The sequence below is a fragment of the Cryptomeria japonica genome, chromosome 6, assembly GCF_030272615.1.
Source record: "Cryptomeria japonica chromosome 6, Sugi_1.0, whole genome shotgun sequence".
Classification (NCBI taxonomy): Eukaryota; Viridiplantae; Streptophyta; class Pinopsida; order Cupressales; family Cupressaceae; genus Cryptomeria; species Cryptomeria japonica.
In genome coordinates, this window is record NC_081410.1 from 664800898 (window position 1) to 664823315 (window position 22418).

Sequence of the window (22418 nt, forward strand, 5' to 3'; positions counted from 1 at the left end):
TATTTTCCATACAAAATAATACCTATCAAAAACACAAATTTGCATAATACAATTGTTTTTCAACATAATTTTTTGTATTTTTCGTATTTTTATAGTATTAAGAAGATTGAACCAGTAATATGATTTGAAGATTTTGTATTTTCGATGAAGTACTGTTTTATATGATGAATGACTCCTAATCCTTAAGGCTAAACCAAAAATATGATTTTCCTAAAAACAAACCCTAACTGAACTTAAAAAATCATAATATAATCCGTGGCAAGAGTCATTATATGCCTGCTTAGTCGATTTGGTACGTCTACGTGACATCCGACTCACGGTATATAACTACTGGCAGCTAACTCCTACTTCAGATGACGTCAGATCCCGTAAATTGGTTTTGGTGACGCTATAAATACTTTTTTTGGGAGTTAAATTTGTGGAGGACTTGGACATTATTTCCTGCAATCTCAATAATGATTCTCTCGGACGGCGTCGGAAACGACCATTTGAGGTTAGGACGAACAAGTCCGATCTCTTCTCCGTATGGCCATTGATTCTAGACATAAATTTCATTTCCAGGTAAGCTAAATCTATGGATTTATTTGGATAAATATAAGGTTGCATTGGATTTAGAATTATGGATACCCAATCGTCGTCTGGCACAGCTGTGGATAATTCCTCAGCTGCTGAAAGCAGTGGAAAACATGTAGAATGGGCGGGCAAACCCTGCCAACATTTAGAAAAAGGAATAGACTTGGAGAAATTAGAGCAATATATTTCAAGGGTATCGCTTTTGCAATGCCAGGGTTGTGGCGAGCTCAGAAAGGGTTCTAATGCTTCTGCTTCGAAAGACAAGAAAGGAAAGTCTAAGATGTATGTGAAGAAGTCTGTGGCGAAGGATGAGTGGCTTCGAACCTGGATGTGCTTGGCCTGTGGTCATGTAGGCTGCAGCAGCATTTCCAATGCTTCCGAAGTTATAGGCACAGGGCATACCTGGAAGCATTGGCTCGATACGAACCATCCTTATGCAGTGCAGTGGGGGGAGAATGTTCGCTGCTGGTGTTTTTCCTGTAAGGCTCTTCTGGAATTCGGATTTTTGGAGGAGGAAGAGAACAAGGGTTTGGTCATGGTGGGGCCTTCCGCCGGTGAGTCGATGTTGCAGGCCTTGAAAGTTGTACAGGAGAAGCTCGTCAAGGAATCTGTGAAGTTTAGGGAAATTCGGCTAACTGATGCTATTGTGGAGAAGAAGCCGCTGCCATCCGAGGAAGATGGAGGTGGAAGTAGGCGTTTGGTTAAAGGTCTGATGAATTTAGGAAACACTTGCTTTTTCAATTCGGTTTTGCAGAATTTGCTTGCTATTGGTGTGCTTCAGGATCATTTTAGTAGGCCGGCAGGTGTTAGTGAAGGACGCCTGACTAGCTGTTTGAGAACGCTTTATGCTACAATGACCTCGGACGGGCAAGCTGCCACAGATGCAGGAGAAGGGTGTTCAAGTTCCGGGCTTTTATATAGTGGGAAGGGGAGGGCATTATGGGAGAACAGGAATGGAATTGTCAATCCTGGTGCTCTTTTTTCTGCCGTTTGTGATCAGGCCCCTTCTTTCAGAGGGTTCCACCAGCAGGATAGTCAGGAGTTCTTGTTATACTTACTCGATTGCTTGAACACCGAAGAGTTAAATGCAAGAAAGTTACAAAACACTTCTTTTGAAATGTTTGCCGAGAAGGGGGATGACAAAACAAAAGAACCTGCAGACAGCAATGGAGATCAGACCGATAAGTTCACGAGCTTTTTCTCGAGTGTGTTTGGTAGTGAGCTGTCTAGTACCATATGCTGCTCTGAGTGTGGGCATTCATCAGTCAGTTTTGAATCATTTCTTGATCTATCTCTGGCTATGCCAGCAAAACCAAAGCCATCATCCTCTAAAAGGTGGGCTTCTTCATCAGTATATACGAAAAGATTAACAAAGATACACGATGATAGTAGAAAGGATGGCCAACGAACAGTAGAGGCAGGTTTGAGTTCACTTCTGAATATATCAGAGGTCAACAGGGAGCCATCTGATGAGATGGAAGAGACATCATGCTCGCTCTATAAAAGTATAGCACCTGGGGCAGATGCGAGAGAGACAAACAAATCTGATTTTCCAGAAAATTTTGGATGGATGGACTTTTTGGATGCACCGGCACAATCTGCAGATATGGTAATTCAGGATACTCTGAATACATCAGAAATTATGGAAGTTCTTGCGCAAGAGGAAACTTCGATGGATGTCTCTGAAGTGACGTCAATGGGGCAACTATCTACTAGTACGTCTGCTTTTCAGAATCAAGATCACATAAACCAGAATGCCGTGTTTTCTCAAACAGAGACATCTGAGAAAAATCTGTCAACCACTGAAGGGGATTTTGGTACTAACGATGACCAGGATATGATGCATGTATCTGATTGGGAAGATAATCATGAGACAGGACAGGAGGAGGAGCTGCTTCAGATGGTGGGGGACTCAGAAGTTCTGTTTCTTCCTTACAAGGATATTGATGCCGCAGATGAAGGATCTGAAGCACTCGGATATTTTCAGAATCTGTCTTTAGGAAGCCCAGATGGAACTTTAGACAAGCAGTCAGGTGATGCACCTGATGTAATTGATGGCGATTTTGACGGGTTTGCAGAAATGTTTAACGAGGAAGAGAACTCCTTCTTTCAGAAATTTGAAACAGAAGTTGGTGATAATTTTCAGTTAAATGAGGGAAATGGTGGAGATGATATATGGGACATTGAGTTAGCTGTTACCACTGAAGAAGGCAGTGAAACAAACAAGGAAGGTCCTGAAGGCATTATTCATCCAATCTCTCTTGATGGTTGTTTGACTGCTTTCACCAGGCCGGAACTGCTTTCTGGTGAAAATGCTTGGGAATGTGAAAATTGTTCTTCCAAGATTTTAAACGATTCTTGCAAGTGGTGTGTGGGTGTGTCAAAACGGAATAAGCAGATTCAGTATAAACAAACTGTAATATCAACTTTAAATGATACAGGTACATATGAGGAGCAGGTGCATTTAGTAAATGGCGGGGGAAGTATCAGTTTTTGTAAGGGAGCAGTGGACACCAATTTGAGCAAGATACCTGAGAAACAAACAGATTTATCTATGTTAGAGTGTAATGGACTTTCAAATATTGAAGGAGAGATCGATAAGCATTATCATCTGAAGAGTTCAAGACAGACTGTAAACTGTCATACAAAATCTTTTTCTCTGGGTCTCACTGAAAAAGGCAGTAACCTGGGTCAGCATGTAGCTAGGATCAGTGATTTGGATAGCAGTCAACCATATATTAAACAATGCTGTCTCTCAGAGACAGAATTTTTAGATAGCAGTGCCATCACTCTTCAAGCTCACAACAGTTGTCCAGATGATTTTTCTGGTCAAGGAAATTGTGGGGAGAAATTAGGGAGGAGTTTTGATGAAGATGAATTAATGGACAACAATGCTGAAACTCGTTTACCGAATGACAAATCAGTTACCAATACACACCTTGTTACCTGTAGCCAAATTGGAAAGAGTAAACAGTCTTCTTCGGTGTTGGGGAGATATAATTTTGATTCCATAGATTGTATTTATGATGGTGACAAGCTACAGAATGGAAATATGAATTTGTCCTTGAGAGGCACAAGATTGGATGGAAGTCTTTCTAAGGAAAATGAGAAGCAGCCAAAGGGTTTGAAGCGGAATGCAACTAAAGTGCTTCTCATTAGCAAGGCACCACTTGTACTAACCATTCATTTAAAGAGGTTCGGACAAGATATGCTTGGCCGCTTAAGCAAATTGAGTGGCCATGTCACTTTTCACAATAAGCTTGATTTAAGGCCATTTCTAGACCCCAGGTATTTTTCCTTGACACCATTGGAATTTAGATTGAGTTGAAGATTTGAAGAATATCACATTTGTTCTCGAGAAATTTTGTTTATTTTATATCTTGGTCTGCATTTTATGGTATCTTCATACTACCACAAACAGATAATTTGATTCTTTTGACATGGTTTTTTGATTGGGCTGTTAAGATTCCACTATTGTATATTATTCAAAGAAACGAAACTCGGACTCGGCTCGGACTCGGCAAGGCCAAATCGGACTCGGACTCGGGACTCGGCGCCAGACTCGGCTCCAGACTCGGCTGGACTCGGGAAAGTGAAAAACTCAAAAAATTTAGAGATTTTTTAAGATTTAAAACTTGTTTCATGCACCCTTTATTGAATAAGACACAATAACATCATCAAACTTGGCTCATTTCATTACATAATACATACACAAGTATACATCTATGATCTATCACATAAGCATAAACGCAAATTGTAGCTGAAGGAAATAACAAACATAGATATATAAATATTGTCAAATGTATACAATATTACAAAACTCATGGAATAAAAAATCCATGTCATCATATGATCATCATCAAATGTTCCATACAAATAACAAAGGTAAATACATCTACAAGCCTATGGCGCAGAGGAGTCTGCACCCTCCGGCCCCGACGTCGGCTCCGATGAAGGCCCCGCCCGCCTACGAAGGCGTCTAAGGTAGGTCATAGATGATTGGGCAGCCATAGACGCTCCTCGTGACACCACGCCATGCTCACCAACATCAGGAACATCTGTGTCACTGTCACCATCTCTGTCACTATCACCATCTGCCTCTGAATCTCCTCTCTCTGCTCGTGCTCTCTGCTCCTCCTCTGCCATGGCTACAGCCTCAGCCTCTATATCTACCTGGTCGATCCAATCAGTGTCATCATCACTAAAGACAGCCACAGGATCTGTCTCAATGGCCCACTCTGCCTCAGGATCAACCTCATCTAGAATGATAGGAGAGATGTCAGCTAATGCATTCTTTCTCATTCTCAGGCGGAGGTTATAGTGAACAAAGATAAGATCATTCATCTTCTCCACGGATAATCTATTGCGCCTCTTGGAGTGTATGTGCTCAAACATACTCCAATTGCGCTCACAACCAGATGCACTGCATGGTTGGCTCAAGATGCGAATGGCCAACTTCTGAAGATTTGGTGTCGTTGGGCCAAAAAAGTTCCACCAATTATCTGAGTTTGAAATGAGAAAAATAAATAAAATCAGTCTCTCATAAACTCATTTAACAATATACAATAAAACTAAAATTAAGCCTTACAATTTATTTTTACCTGGCATCATAGTTGTCCTACTTTCTTTGGCGATAGGACGAGAAAAGGTCTCCCCTTGTGCATTTGAGAACAACTGTAGCTCTCGCATAAGATCTGTCTGAGTACAACCAACAGGTGCCATCTTGTCCATGACTGAGTATAGCCCATCAAGGACCTCCGCATCAGCCCTGAAAGTAGGGCTAAAATGGAATGCCGGAATCAAATAATAGGCTGCTGCATGGATGGGCCTATGAAGCTGATGATGCCATCTCTTATCAATGATCTGCCAAATGGGACCATACTTGCTCTCATCTCCTGCATAGATAGATTTGATGCCCTCTTTCGCCCTATCCATGCCCTCATATATGTAGCCCATTGCGGGCTTTTCTCCATCCGCAACTCGCAACAAAACCACCAAGGGCTTAACAAACTGTAAAATTGAAAATATTGTGTAATTTAAAACATGAGCAAATAAGAGAATATGATGAATAAGTTATAAAACAAAAAGTTAAATAAAAATTGTAGAATTTATAAAAAAATTACCTTCACTATCTCATCACAAGGGCTCCAAAAGCCTCGCTCATCAAAAATGCAGTCTGCCATATCTTTTCCTGCTGGGGTGGCAGCATAGGATGAGGAAGACCACTCCTCACCAACAATCATACGTCTCAAGGCCATCTTACAACGAAGCATGGACTGCAATGTGATGAAGTTTGTGGCAAATCTTGTGATTCCTGGACCAGCTAACTCCTTATGCTCTGTGTATTGTCTCATAAGAGCCAACACCCATGAATGATTATATACAAATTTGCACACATTTCTTGCCTTTTCTACACATGTCTTGACCCATGGAAGTTTTCCAATATCCTCTAACATGAGGTCAATGCAATGGGCGGCACATGGAGTCCAAACTATAGATGGGTGCCTCTCCATCAATAGTCTGCCTGCAACAACATAATTTGTTGCATTGTAATTAATGAGGTTACAAAATAGAAATTAATTTGCAAACAAAATTAGTTTGTAATCAAAAGTTTACCTGCAGCAACATAATTTGGTGCATTGTCAGTCACCACCTGTATCACGTTCTCTTCACCCACCTCATTAATCACCTCCTCTATCTGCTCACATAGGTAGGTGGCATTCTTGCAATGGGCGGAGGCATCAATAGACTTGATGAAAACGGTGCCCCCTGAAATAAAAAAATAAAGCAAGATCAATGATCATTCAATAAATCATTAAATGAAAAATAAAAAATTAATGCCTAAATGAAACTAAAATTAATCAATCACCTGCGGAAGAAACAAGAAAATTAAGGAGAGTTCTATTTCTCCTGTCTGTCCAACCATCAGTCATGATGGTGCAACCTTTAGTGCTCCATATTTGGCGTTGATCACCCAATTCTTTCTTCACATCATTCACCAATTCAGTCAAAATGGGTCCGCTCAAATCAAACTCAGAAGGGGCTTTGAACCCCGCCCCACAAATGGTAAGGGCATCAACCATTTCTTGCCAATAAGGTGACCTGTCACAAATAATTTTAATGAGATAAGTATGTACTATGTACTATGTATAATGAACTATATACAACAAAAATTAATACGAACAATCAAATTATAAAAATTAAAACAATCAAACATAAAACATTTACCTGGCTGTGAAGAATGGAATACTGCCATAGATCCAAAATCTGCCAACTGCCATTTTAGCAGCATCATGGACCTCCTTGTTCCAACCCATGCTCTCAAGTGACTGTTGGGACCCAGGAGTAGTGCGAGGTGCAAAAAACGTATCCAACCTAGATTTACGAATCCTAGGTCCAATGCTAACATTCCCACTACCACTGCCAGTGCTAGGAACATGAGAAGGGGCAGAGGCACTGGCACTAGCACTGGCACTTATAGAAGCAGAACCGGAAGCATGAGTAGTAGCAAAATGAGTGGGACGATATGAAGGTAAGGAAGAAGGCCCTCCAACACAACCTAATTGTGTCCCTGTTCCTAAAGGTGCATGTCTCCCAATGACTGTGAGATCCTCTTTTTCTTTCCTTTTCCTTTCAATTTCTTCAACCATTACATAGCAATCACGTACGGCCTCAGTGACTGCTTTTGTGCATGGGTCGGCATCATGCCCACGCACACCGGCAATATGGTATTTCAATCTATATATGCCTCCATGGAATATTGTTTTGCAAAATATACACTTTGTTTGCCCTTTTCTTTGCCCTGGAAAATCCTCATGATATTTCCAAGCAGGGTCCTTTCTAATGGGAGGTCTAGAAGAGGACATTGTATGATTGTTTTGTGAAACTTGAGGCAAATAAGAATGTGAAGGTTGCTGCAATAAAACATTACAAATGCAAAAATAAATTAAGACATTCATTCTATGTTGTGCATTCATAATTTCATTCTCATTGAACATTTTTTTCAAAAAAGCTAAAGTAGGGTAACTAGGGTTTGCAATTTTATTTTTTTTAAATTGTAGGGTTTGTCAAAGACTCAAACCCTACTTTAAAAAAAAAAAAATTACAAACCCTGGGCCTACATAGTAACATAGAAAAGATTTTGGAATAAAATGTAAAACTTTCAAAAAAAAAAGAATAGAAAAATGAATTTTTGCATATAAGAAACAAAAAAATCTCAAAAAAACAATGTTACCAACTTACCTCTTAGAACTCTTGAAGAAAATTGAAGAAATTGAAGAAATCTTCCTTGTTGGTTTTTCTTCAATGCACCCTTGTTATTCTTTTTATCTCACTTTACTCCTCCTATTTTTGCAAATGAATGAAATGAAAGTCACTTTTAGGTATAAAACAAAAATAACACAAAAAAAAAGAGTCAAAAAAACCATTTTAAATTGTTTTTTTTTTAACTTTTCTTTCCCATCGCTGCCGGCCGAGTCCCAGGCACGGGACTCGGCCAAACTCGCCAAACTCGCCAAACTCGGCGAGTCTGGCGAGTCTGGCGCCTGGACTCGGCAGAGTCCGAGTCCGAGTCCCCAGGACTCGGCGAGGGTGACTCGCACTCGGACTCGCCGAGTCTTGGCGATTTTAGGCGATTTTCGTTTCTCTGATATTATTACATTACATGATGCAATGCAGCAGTCCGACAATTACATACTTTTGGAGTTGCATATTCTATTCTTTTCTGATATATGCTCACATAGAGATCTTCTTATCTGCAATACTTGGATCGTGAACTTGATATTTTATCTTATGGAGTGGCTTTTTTGCAGGAATGGTACTGTAGTTTTAAATATATATCAATAATCATCATAAGTACAACTGTATATCCAAATGACTTTTGTTGAATGTAAACACTATCAACTTATGTCCTAGTTTGTAAGTACTCAATCTTAGTTCTTATCGTAGAGGTCTGCTCATGTTCATGGTGCTGACTGAAAAGTGGACGCATCCCTCATTAGGAATTGACACGCATCTAGATTGACTCCTTGAACTGTACTGATTGAGTATCACCAATAGCAAATGGCATAAATATTAAAAACTAAACAACAAGCTTTCTGCTATTTGAAATTCCTTTCTTTTCATACAATCAGACTACTTGATCAACTGATATAACAATTTATTCAGTAAGCAGAATTCGTTTAATCAACATACAAAAAGGGAGATGCCAAAATGAGGAAGTCCACATGCCTATATGCAAAGAAACAAACTTAATTTAGGAGAATTTGGGTCCATCCCTTGTACCAGTATATAATCACAGGTTCTTAGACACTTATCCTTTTGTGGTTTCTGTTTGATTGTTCCCAAGTTTTTTTTATTACCTCTGAATGCTTCAACCCAATCTCCTCTAGGGAGTTATGCTCCGAGTAAAAATAACAGGAAGTTTAGAATGCCTAGCTTTACACGCAACTAGACAACTTGGTAAGGAGCATTGGACCTATGTGAAAAGAGAATTCAAGTATATGCATGGAACTTCTGATTATTCTATTTGCTACCATGGAACATGTAATCTGGGTAATTTATTGGACATATAGGGCTAGGGACACATATATTAGGTCAACAAGTGTCTGTGTATTTACCCTTTTTGAGGGAGCTATTAGTTGGAAGCAACAAGTTGCTCTTTCTAGTGTTGAGGCAAAATATATGACTGCTATGCATGCCTGCCTGTAAAGAAGCAATGTGGTCACAGAGATTTTGCTTGGACATTGGCTTTGCACGCAGGATAGTGAAGGTCAGTTGTGATAATCAGAGTGCAACTTGTTTGGCCAAGAACCCCACTTTTCATGCTTGTACAACGCATATTGATGTTTAATATCACTTTATTTGAGATATGCTTCAAGGCAAAAAGGTCACAATACAAAAAGTTGACACTTTGGTCAACGTTGTAGATTCTCTCGCTCAGCTAGTAGGCACAGATATGTTTGTTTGGTGCAAGGAAGTGGTGGGGATATCTCACCTTATCCCTTAGCCTCTTTAATTTTGTATTTGTTTAATGCTTTTGCAATGTATACAATAAGCGGGAGAATGTTAAGACTAAGTGTGTCGTACACCTTGCAAGTCCTTGGTGTAATAATGGGATGTTATTGTATGTTGGGATACTAGGGTAGCATTATAACATAATTTCGATGTATTTTGTAAATAGGTCCTCTTTGTTAGGACTAGGTTGACAAGTCAACTTTGGGAACCTAGTTTGATTATTCAATGCATCTTTTGAATGAGAGTTACATTTGCATGTGTAAGAGGTGGCACATGAGGTGGAAGGAGGACTGTTTATGCGTGTTTGACATGCAAACACGTTGGAACAAAAACTGCTTCCCCTATTTGAAATATTTTAACCTCAAAAGGTTGCCATATGTAATCTTTCCCCTTAATTCCTCATTTGTGGCCTTGTCTTTATTAATCTTTTGTATCGTGAGATAAATGGATGACTAGACTGCTTCCTGAATACCTTCCGTGGTTTGTTTCCTTAAATAAACCTTATTCACCTGATAATCAGAAACTTGCATCTCTTCCTTGGGTTTGTCACACAACAAACTAAGAATCCTAACATGCCTAATCCCTTGGACATCCATGTTGATGGAAGATCTGATTTTGGCGTTCTTTGGAGGAGCAGGCTTGATTACTGTAGCAGTGAGTTGAGAAAAGTCTTCTATAACAAGCTTGGTAACTCTTTTTTGCTTCTTCAGAATTTGATAAAACCACACGAGAATATCTTGAGATACAGATTCCCTTTGTGTTATAAGACCTAATGTTGTGTGTTCTCTTGAGAGCCATACTAAGAAAGGGAATTTTGTGGTGGTGGAGTAGGTGGCCTAGTTGGAGGAGGAGTGTCTGCTTAGGAGGAGATGGAGCGAACTTCCGACAAGATCCATAGGTGAAGGTATAGGTATATTGGGAGGAGTATTTTGTGGAGGAATGTTATGAGGAGGAGATGGATTGGGTGGAGGAGAATCAGGAGGTGATGGGCTAGGAGGAAGTGAATGAGGAGGTGATGGGTTAGGAGGAGTGCCTCGTGGGAGAGGTGTTTTAATAGAATTTCATGTTGATTGAAGTGAGCCTCCTTGTGCTATAGGTGATTTCTTAGCATATGAGGAAGAAGGAATTCTAATTGGAGTTGTATAAACTTGATAAAAAGACGAGATTAGGGAAAGAAGTATCTAGATTTTGGGAAGATCCCTCCATTTGGTGATTTTTCCCAAAAGATTACAACTTTGACCTTTGGAGCCTTTTTCCTTTCCAACTTCTAGGTTTCCTCTTGAGAATCATACTCTTAATCTTCCAAATTTACTGTCTCGAGTGATGCTGATGCTCCTGTTTGAGCAGTAGAAGGGGTTTGACTTTGTACTTTCTTACATTTTTGTTGCTTTCCTTCTTCATTTCTTTGGAAGATTCATCTTTTGATGATTTGGGATTCCCAACCCCCAAAAAACCATGCAAAACATGTATGAATCACCTTTCCAGTCCTCTCTTCATTTGACTTGAACTCCTTTAGTGACCAATCAATCCTTGGAATTGATTTGGTAAAAATCTGTTTCTCATCATAGGAAGGATCCAAAATTACACCATTATCAGACACCTCTTGGGGAACTTTTGCAATCTTGAAGGCCTTCATTTGATAAGTGGTGAGCTTGGAATTGCTTCTTTTCCTAACCTCATGTTTGTCTTTGCAATCTGCCTAAAAGTTTTCCAAGCTTTGTTGATAAGCATAGGATGGTCCCAATGGCCCTACCATGTGCCCTCTAAGGTCAAAGAATGACCTAGGTTGAAACTTGTGAAGTGTCTGTCACCTTAGCCATTTCAGTTTTTGTAATTTTGGTGACAAGATTAGAGGGATAAGTATATCTAACAATAGAATTGGGAAATTAATTCCTGTCTTGTGCTCGTTGAACAAAAAGTTGTAAACTATTGTTAGTTGAACTTGAGGACATAACTCGAAAAACACCAATTTGTTATTGACATATTTTGGTAGCTTGTAGGGTGCTTCAATGAAACCGTCAATCTTGATTTATGTGAATGTAGCAAATTTGGATAAATCAATCTCCCCATTGAGCAACAACAACAGTAGCTTCCACATAATTCTTTTAGTGGGATCATTTTCAAGCATTCTAATTATAAAGAATATGAAAGCATCATTTACCCTCTTAAAGTACTTTGAGCTCTGTTTTAATTCAAGTTACAGGTAATATTCATAAACCTTGCTTTGTCCAATGCCCATGTTTCCCTCTACCTTTAATCTTGCAAACAATCCTCTTCTTGCCAAAAAGTACACTAGATATGAGATCATGTAGAATCTTTTTGATTCATTGACATCAATAAGTTGATTTTGATGAATAATGATGAACTACTAAGGTCCTAACCGGTACTGAGAGGGGGGGGGTGAATCAGTACACACAAAAACTTGTTCAGACACTTTGACTGTTAATTTTAAGCAATCAGATGTTAATCTTAAATAATCAGGTTATAACAGAACAGTAACAACAATAAAAACACAAAACAAGACACACCAATACCCTGGGAAAACCTCCCTCTTGGAGGTGAAAAACCCAGCCACAAAGTACAATGTGTATTATCTCAAATGTAGGCAATTACAAGGCAAGTGTGCTTATCTCAGATTGATGTTCAACCAGCAAGATAGCAGATCTGAATTCCTCTTTATATGATAATGGAGATTGCAGCCCTTATCATCAGCATCAAATTCGCTCAATGCAAGTCTTCATTAGCTTCACAAGATCTTGATAGCATCACCTTACAGCCAGCCTTCACACAATGGATGAGGAGCAAGTTCGCACAAGAGAGAGAGAGAGAGATCGCCAAATGTTGGAGAGCAGATTACATGTGTTGACAGCCTTAAGAATGATTCGCCTTGTATGTGAATTGATTCATTATGCTGTGCAAATGACTTGCTTATATACTTGACTTGTGGTGTCAAGTCTCAAGTCGGCCTGCCTTGTTAATTTAATAGTAATATTATGTAGATCATCCAAATAGGTCTTGACCTATTAAGACGTCATTGCTTGATTGCCTTTACCACATGCTACATGAGTTTGGGTCCAACCCAATTACATAATCGCTCAAAATACATATTGGGCCTACCCTATCTACAAGTTACATTCAATATAGGACCACAAGTTACATCGCCCAATTAGGGTCAGACCAAATTACAAGTTACATTTATAGGGCATGTCCTATTCACAAGTTACATTATATATAGGTCTTGCCCAAACAAGACATAATTACAAGTTACATGTATTTGGGCCCAGCCCTAAGTTCAATTTACATAATAGATAATACATGTGTATTTTAAATTGTCATTGACAACATTAAAATACAATAGATAGGTATCCGAGCTAGCCACTATTTCAACATTGACAAATCAAAACACAACTGATCGGTTGTCTTCACCACTGAACTTAACCATAGCAATACCGGTTAAACAGAAGTACTTCAGATAACTATACAACAGATCTCAAATCTTGATGACTACTTCGCCGATATAATCATGCATGAGTTGTATCAATAATACCACAACCATTTAACATTGCATGCATATCTAACTTAATCTGAATCACACAATCATCACATGAAAAACTCACAACCCATAACGCACAGATTTTTCACGTGGAAACCCAAATGGGAAAAACCACGGTGGGAATGAATACCCACAAGCTTGTATGTGAACTCTTTTGAAGTCCGCTCTGTTAGGAGCCTAGTCCGGTTAAAGACTTTACAATAAAGGTTCTGTTAGGAACCGATCCTGTTAGAGATCACCCAGTTAAGGGATGGCTATATACCCTGTTAAAGGTTACCTCGCTAGAGGATTTAAAGAACTCAATGAACTTGAGTCACCTGGTTAGAGGATTTACAACAAAGCCTGTTAAAGCTACCCAGTCAAGGGATTTACCTTCTGTTGAAATGGTTCGAAGACAACAGGTAAAACACTCCGATCTGATAACAACACTTCTTGCTAAGGCAAATCCTTTTTAGTTCCTCTCTTCTGCAATCACACTCTGCAGATTCCTCACTCTGGTTTGGCAAGTATCAAAACATGCGGACACACACAACTTTTGCCAACCACTACAATAACAAAACTCATTGACCTTATAGACAACAATTAGGTCGGTAGCATAAACCCTAAACCCTAAACATTTTAGGTTTACAATTACAAGCGGTCCAATCTTGACCGTCAAATACATTACATAGAATGAAACGATCTAAAACAGATCTCAAGTCATTCTGCATCGTCCAATCTTCACCGCATCTGGAAAACAGTAACCCATCATGCGCTTTTCTCATACCTCTAAGAATAACGCACATTCCCGAGGTAGACATTCAATGCATTCGATCTTCACGCGCAAGATCCTCGAAGAAATCGTTCACGTGCACATAGCTGACGTGGCATCTTGATCCTTATCCTTGTTCTTAACTAACTCATCACAAAACATCATCGGTTGCACCGCACAAGCCAAACCGGAAACCCTAGAGCTGAACTGAGACTACCAACCGGTAGTCACACTTAGTGAACCCCGACACCGGTCCACTCCATCCCGATTGACCATAACTGCTTCCAATCTTCATGCCGGTGCATACCGGTTCACCTGCTTGAGCACTTATTGACATCAATGACAACATACATTATCACCGCTTCATCATATGCCAACAGATTTTAGAGGCAATCACTGATCAATGTAGCCCAATCAATATATTCTTTTCCTTAGAGGACCCTGGATACATCTGAAACATCCAAGAGTGGAAGTGCTTCATGCCCTATAACCTTGTTCAGTAAAGTGACAATATCATTGACTTCCTCATGAAAGTCACTCCTGTGCAAGGCCTTCGGAAGTCTACTTGTAGATATCCTTAATTTTTTCAGCCAGTTCCTATTGAGTATTGCCAAACATTGGTATGAATTATTTTCATAAAATTGGTTAGAAGCATTGATAGTGACATCTACATATTGAACCTTGGTGGGGACACCCAATATTTCCTCTACATATTGTGGCATGATTTGTAACATTGCAAGATTTTCTGAGTTTCTAATCTCCCTTGTCTTGAGATTATTGAATTTGGCACATCGTTACCAGGTCCATTGATTGAATTGAAATGGGAAAAGTTGTAGCTTCTATTAGTTCAGTCTCGGCTAGATGTCTTGCCATTATACTTGTCTTCTAGGTTTGTGCAATCCTTTTATGAAACTCCTCTAGCTGATATGGCCTAGATCTATATTTGATATGCTCATTAATTTAGAGATGAATGCCGACTGAGAACAAGTCCCTTGGATTTGTACTTCATTTTGGCAAGAGAAGGCATAACCCTTGGCCATGACTTGTCTTGAGAAAATGGGAGAACTTAGTACCAGCATACCTTAGGTGTTCCTTTGGAACAACTTTCTAACCTTGTAAGGCCAAGAAATTTTTGGCAATTAGAGCATTGGTGGAAAATTGAGGTTATGGAGCAACATTGTAGGGTTGCTTGGATATTGAATTTTTTTGCATTGACGTCTTCTTTTATCATACAATAATTATAACTATTTTTTGACTTTTGGCCAACAATTGATAAAGAAAGATTTTGTCAAATAGTTGTCATGTAAACTAAATACTAGATAAAATGATACCCAAAATGCTTGCTACAGCTAAAAGATGATGTCAATGCTGCCCTATGTTGTAGAATGGCTGATGTATTGATCTGAACTGATGCGCTACTATTGTAGATGAAATTTGAAGTCATTTTCACTCTGTTGTAGCAAAATTCAGGCTGGTATGATATTGCTAACGGCTGCCATTCTCACTAGAAGTCTTCTGTCAATGCCAAATAAAATTGTACACTTTGCCCTTTTTATGATGTAATCAACAATATAAATATAATCTTCACTCCAATGTTTGACAAATAATTTGCTATGCAAATATTTTAATCAAATGCAACTTGGAAATGAAATGTATAGATATTTATCTGTTAAGATTCAATTCTTTAATTTTTTCTAACATTTAGCACATCAGTGAATCTTGGATGAATCCACTCACAAATTGGCTAATAGGGGCTTCCGTCCATGAAATCAGTTTTTACCATATGGTTTTCGGCCTAGGGTAGGAAAGATGAATCTCCAAAGTTGGGGTTTTGAAAATAAAATGCCAAGAATGAATTTTCTTTTGCAAGCTCTTCTTTTTATATCCCATTTTTAATATTTGAAATATTATATTTCATTCCCTCTCAAAATGACTTCTAATACTTCTTTTTAATATAACTTTACATTTGGGCCCCCCAAAAGTCAAATTTTTAATAAACTATCCAAAATTAATAAAATATAAGTTGCCTGTAACAAGAATGACTTTAGACAACTTAATTTAAATTAATTAATTATTCCCCTACAACACCCCAATTAACCTACAGGAATTAAACTAGGCTAAGGGTTTTTGCCAATTGATCACACTTGCGAAGGGGATATTACACATCATCATGCAGGTTTGGTCTAAATACATCCTTTTGCAAATGTGCAAAAGTCTTTGGTATGCCAAAATGATCAATAAATTTTGAAGCATGAGCCCTTGTCTCTAGCTGAACTCTTACATCCTTTGGAGCACAAAGCACTTGTCTCTAGCTGAACTCTGACATCCTTTGGAGCACAAAGCATTCCCAACTTGAATCTAAAATTGTCTTGCATATGAAAGTCCTTTTTTCTAAATATCTGCAGTCTTTGGCTGATGTGAGATCTGATACATCTCTCCAACATTTACGTCATATCCATAATCTTTACAACCAAAAAATACTTGAACTTTCTCCCATGATTGCCAGTGACCTAGCTTACCATACTACTGTATCTCCCTCTTCTCTTGCTGAGCTCTTGCCCATGAATTCAGAAGGGGAGACAAACATTTCACCAAGGTCTTTTATGGTTATGTCCTGGATTCAAGTCTACAAGTAACTTTATGCTTCTTGATATCTCCCACTCTAGATGCTAAATCTAGGCCATCTTCACTCCTCTTGAACAGCACCTCAAGGTCCAAAATCTCTTGACAAAATTGAATGTGATAGTGTAATCAATGTCAAAATACACTCTTAATTTTCTAACCAGGCTAAACTGTTAGTGTTGTCCATAGCATTTTTTGTCTTCTTCAGTTTGATATATCATTGAAATTATCCTTATTGCAAAATTCTTATTATTCTCATTATTTATTGTGTTTCGTTCCTTCTGGAATCCCACAAGAGTAAGTATATCCTCCAAATAAGATCAATGGATGAATGATCAGGTAGTTCTTAAAATACTTAGAAATTGTTTCTGCCTGTATGCATTGCTGGCATACTAGTGGTGCCACTGCTAATTCTTATCCTTACATTTGTTCTCGTCTTGCATAGCACTGCAATCTTTTACTGTGCTTCTCTCTTTCATTTGGCTTGTGCAGTACCTCATTCTCAATTTCTTTTGAACTGCCAATGCCCTTTGCTGGTGGTGCATCTCCACAAATTGAATGAAAAGTGGAAACACCAGAATTTCCAGGCTGAAGAAAAGTAGTTCGCAGTCCATTCACATAATCATCTTGGGGAATTTTCAAAGGACACTCCCTCAAAGCTTGTATGTTAATTCAGACTTTTGATGGCCCAACATAAGTCATTAAAGCTAGTCAGATTTCTTTCTTTTCAAATCTGCCATAGAAAGAGCTCTCTTTGCTTTTAACATCATAATTTTTACCTCTATAATTTCATGTCTTGCCATTTCAACTCTCTTTATTGTGGTATTCTTCATCTTGCTCCACGTCCCATGTGCTCCTTGCATGTCGTCCACTTGTGGCATAGAATTCTCTCTAGAATTCCTTATGAATCAAATAAATCATTCTGCTAATCTTGTAACTTAGGGAACTTTCAGCAAGACTCCTTAAGCACTATATTTTCGGTGCCTCCCACCTCCCCAACAAAACTCTGATACGAATCTCATCTTTGAGTATCTTTGAAAAAGCATCTGGCTGTAAGAAGAGTAATGTTAATCAGTTTTGGTTAGATTTCATTGTCAAAAGGGGCTGAGCATAGTCCCCCTTTGACTAATCTTAATTTTGAATCCACGCATGCCATTGCAATAGTCTAAAGGCTGATGGTCTATAGCCCCTTTCATGAGTCCTATTTCTGAACCCATGCATGCTGCTTCTGCAATAGTCTAGATGATTATGGTCTAAGCACTTTTTCTAGTTCATGCAATCAACGTGATGTTACATGTGTTTTCTCACTATTTGTATTCTTTCTTGCATGGGGGTGGAGGGTTGATTAAATTTTAAAAAACTGTTATTCAATCTCTGTTCAAGAAGTCAAATATCATCATATGATATTTTCTTTGCATTTTCTTTTTAATATGCAAAGCTTAATATGGATTAAAAATCTTTGCCTATTAATACTCAATGGCAGCTCTTTTCACTCAGAACATGAACTTAAATAGGCAAGGTGAAATTTAAATTTTGATCATACTAGGAAGGTGTTATCACACACTAAATAATTATTATGATCACTGAAATTTAAATTTTGACCATACAAGGATGGTGTTATCACACACTAAATAATTATTATGATCACCTTATAAATTTTAGTTTGATTCGTTTAAAAGGAAGAAGAGAATTTGCTTGACCTGCTTACATTTCTATAAACATCGCTTGCAATTGATTTAAATTTCTTAGAGATCCTCTTGCTGTACTGATCAGAATTTATGTGTTAGCCATTGGGCAACATGCTAGTTGAGGAACTTAATGTATTATAAACATCAATTAAACAAAATCGAGTGATTAGAATTGTCAATTACTGAATATCTGAACAAATGACTTCTAGAGCATATAAAAAATGGACAAAGTCTGTAAGAGAGAGGTATGGCCTCCTCTGCTTACATGCTCTGAATTCAGCAACTATTTAACTTTCAAAAATTAGAGGACTTACAAAAAATAATATATTAGGTTTCTTGGTGAGAATTGAAGAGTCACGACGCTTGGTAGTGACTCTTGCCCTTGGAAGTTGATATGAGCAGTTGGATAATGACAAACTTATTAGAAAACAATAAATGTTGATGAAGTTATTCATTTGGGTACCTCCATAATCCATTTGTCAATGTCACAATTCCTATCCAATTCTGCTACTAAGATGACCCACGATGTTCTTTAGGTCATTCATCTCTCCTTAAGAACCATCAGGCTCCATTGCTTTTAGTTTTTGCACCAGATGAGGAAACAAATGCTGACTTTGCTTCTTGAACCATCTTCTCTGATGCAGAAACTGCCCCATCTTCACCATCTGATAGTGGGACTGATTGATACTTCATCCATTTGACTAATGTGTCAATAATCTGATTAGTAGAAACTGAAATGGCAGTGCTAGGGTTAAATTATGTGCTTTACAGTTGCTCAGCAACATTTGATGTGTCAAATAGTGGTGAAAAATATCACTAAACACTGGATGTAACTAGAGATGGGGTGGCAAGCTGAGTTTAATTACATTATCACCCATCTTGATAATGATGTGTGGCCGGTAGAGACATTGGCTTACATGTTACACGTCAATAGCATAGCATACCAAAACTGTAAATGATATTCAATTATATGTGTTTAAAATGGAAAAAGACATGACAGATTAAAAGACACTAAAATACTAATAAAAAAACTGCAAGCCAAACAAAGTGCATAGAAAGAGAAACAAAAACTATAATTACAAGACCAATAAATATTCAATGTTGTCAATTATTCTCGAATTCTCATTATCAATTTTAGTCTTGCATATTGTCATAGCCTTAGTACTCATAGGTCAACTGTCGTACAAAACAAAATTATAGAACACAAAATTCAAAATGTCAAATATGCTCCAAGACAGCTATTACTGGATATGTGAAATAGAAGTTGATGCCCCTGCAGTTGCAGCTATTTGGTTTAAGCGAGTATGTCATGATCATCCAAAACTGTAATGTTCCCTTTCTAAAATAGGATTTAATAATAAATGATAATAAAAGTAAAATATAAATATATAAATAAATACAATATAATTTAAAGTTAATTAAGTTTAATGAAAGGTCAAGAGGCATCCATTGAAGAGTTGTGACTCCCTCAAACATGAGATATAAAAGGGAGAAGAGTTCATTTGAAAGGGGATTTGGAGGAAGGAAGAAAGAATGGAGCATAGGAATTAAGGAAGGATTAATGGAAGAAGAAAGGGATAGGAAGAGAATAAGGAAGTGACTCCTTCAAAAGGCAAAAATTATGAAGCGTTCTGCTCTTTCAAAAAGGTAATAATTGTGAAAGGTTGTGACTCTTACAAAGGGTTGAAGATCAAAGGTTGGTAATTGTGAAAGGTTGTGACTGTCTCAAAGGGGTGAAAGGTTGCTATTTTCAGTAAGTTTCTTGGGAGTTGGTGAAGGGCACATAAGGTTTAGAAGTTGGTTCCTTTCAGTTTGAGTGTAAGTTTTAGGGATTGATGGCATTGAAATTTAGTTTATGATTGGTCGCACTTGTTCCTGGGGTATTGGTTAATGCTGAAACTGCATTGGAGGTGTTAATTTGGCTTGTAGCTTGTGTCCTTTCATCCATATATGACTTTACGTTTGATCAGGATTGATTAGTGTGCTATTGGGAAGATTGGATGAAGGTGTAGGTGAATTCTGAGGCATTTATTTTGCTATAACAGACCTATTTCATGCCCAGAAAGCTACAACAGACTGTCCACAAGGAAATCGGACCATTTGCAAGTTGCTGGGAGGTTGATTTCAGAGGTATTACTCAGTTTGAGGCCTTGAGTGGATGTTGGAGTGAGAATTGAAGAGTACTTGAAGGCATAGGCGTGACTCCCTTCTGTAGCAGCCTATCGTCGAACTCTTATCAGACTTGCAACTTGTCAACTTGTCCCTATATGGAGGTACTTCATGCTTGGGTCTCATATATCATCTATTTTATGCAATGATGTTCAGTTTGATTGTATATCTATCAATGATTTTTATAACAGCAGGAGTACAAACATTGCCAATCAATTTCAGTTCATTAACAGCAGTGAGCTTTCATTACTGCAAGTGTATATTTCTTGTCTCTTATTGCAAAGAATCCCAAATAAAAAGGGGTGTTATTTCAGTGAAAGAGTTTCGGTTATGTTCCCTAATGAACGCGTGAGGGGGATTGATGGTGTGTTGCATATCCCTAGTTTGGTACAAAACCTTTTATCTGTACGCAAATTGAATGATGTAGGTATGCTTTGGGGGGCGTAAGATGGTTTGAGGAGCTATGGTGCTTGCTAAGAGTGTTTGGATCAACACTTTGTTTCAGCTTGATGTATGTACTGTTTAACACAATAGTTCTACTCCTGTGAAGAGATTTGCAATCTTCACCTTCACCATTGCAACCAACAACAAAGAAGTGTGTTGTATCAACTTTTGATGGTCATGCTTTGTGGGTACCTAATGGTGCTCATTCTTTGGAAACAATTTATTTTATAGAGAAAACAATGTTATAGCACTAGAGATTTGATCACATTGGTGAGAAAAGTCTTTGAAGTTTGAACCATGAACAATAAAAACCTTGTTGAGTGGTTGAATGATTGTAATTTTGAGTTTTATTTTTGTGAACATTGCATTTATGAAAAGAAAAATCGTGTTTAGTTTTTCTCTACTTCTCACAAATATTCTGGGATATTGGACTTGGTACATTTTGATGTTTTCGTTTTTGTTAGTGTTTTTTCAATTTCTAAATCTTTATATTATGTATTATTCATTGATTATAATATGACATGGGTTTATTTTCTTTAAAAGTAAAATAAAGTCTTAGTCACTTAACAGAGTTAAAGGTTCTTGTGAAAATTCAAACTTGTAAAAAGATTAAGCGTTTGAGGTTTGATAATGGTAGTACATTTTGTTTAGCAAATTTTAATGGATTTTGTAAAAGATAATGATATAGAACAACACATCATAGGAGTATGCTTATTGGAGTTGGTTTACAACAAAAACGTTTGAGTAGAAGTAATTGCCACGACTTGTTACTTGGTTAATAGGTACTCTACATCAACTCTTGTTGAGAAGATACCTATGGAGGTGTTGTTAGGACAAAATGCCTTCATTGAAACATCTAAGAGGTTTCAATTTCGAGACATATGCTCGTGCCTTTAGAGAAGAGGTTAAAGTTGGAGGACTAGGTCATTAAGTTTATCTTCATTGGTTATGGTATTTGTGTGAAAGGGTACTAACTTTGGGATCTTGTAGGTGAAAGAATTTGTATAGCATAAGTGTTATCTTCAAAGAAGCTAATCCTTTATCCGCTACTTTGAAGGCAAAAAAGGAAAAGGAAAAAGATGTGGTTGAACTAAAACTAGAGATAGATAAAGTTGAATTTGAAGCCCTTGAAGGACCTGAAGAGGAGAGCTAAAATATTTTAGATGGTTCAAAAGAGGAGGTAGAACCTCCACCTTAGTTCTTGAGGAGGTCCACTTGGCATCAACAACTAAAAGGGTATTCTCTCCTTGATTGGAGATGGTTTTTTTCTTTAATTACTAACAATAATGAGCCTAGGATTGTAAAGGAGGTTATGAGTATGGATGATGCAGATTCTTAGAAAGAGGCCATGGATGAAGAGATGGTAACATTAAAGAAGAAAATTGGTGTCTAACATTAAAGAAGAGATGGTAACATGGGATCTACTACCTTTGCTTGATGGATGCAAATGGGTGTTCAAGAAGAAAATTGGTTTAGATGGTGGAGTTGAGAAGTACAAGGAAAGAGTTGTTGCAAAAGATTATTCCCAAGTTGAGGGAATTGATTATGGTGATATTTTGTACTTTGTTGCAAAGCTGACATCCATTTGGTTTCTTTTAATTTT

General features: G+C 37.9%; 2 protein-coding genes across 3 annotated transcripts in view; one reads left to right on the forward strand and one right to left on the reverse strand.

Moving 5' to 3' along the window:
• Positions 1-385: 385 nt before the first annotated feature.
• Positions 386-22418, forward strand: part of LOC131045991 (ubiquitin carboxyl-terminal hydrolase 2) — a 29980-nt gene continuing 7947 nt past the window's right edge. Inside the window, exon 1 of one of the 2 annotated variants that reach the window (XM_057979623.2) lies at positions 386-3861. In XM_057979623.2, coding sequence (XP_057835606.1) covers positions 620-3861 — 3242 coding nt within the window. In that variant the 5' untranslated portion in view covers positions 386-619. The remainder of the gene's footprint in view (positions 3862-22418) is intronic. The other variant, XM_057979624.2, reaches the window with a different exon arrangement.
• LOC131045992 (uncharacterized) lies at positions 4344-5887 on the reverse strand. The gene is made up of 3 exons (XM_057979625.2): positions 5697-5887; positions 5175-5583; positions 4344-5075 (listed from the first exon to the last, which is right to left on the reverse strand). Exons 1-3 carry the CDS (start codon positions 5844-5846, stop codon positions 4477-4479), a joined length of 1158 nt encoding a protein of 385 aa, XP_057835608.2. The 5' UTR covers positions 5847-5887; the 3' UTR covers positions 4344-4476.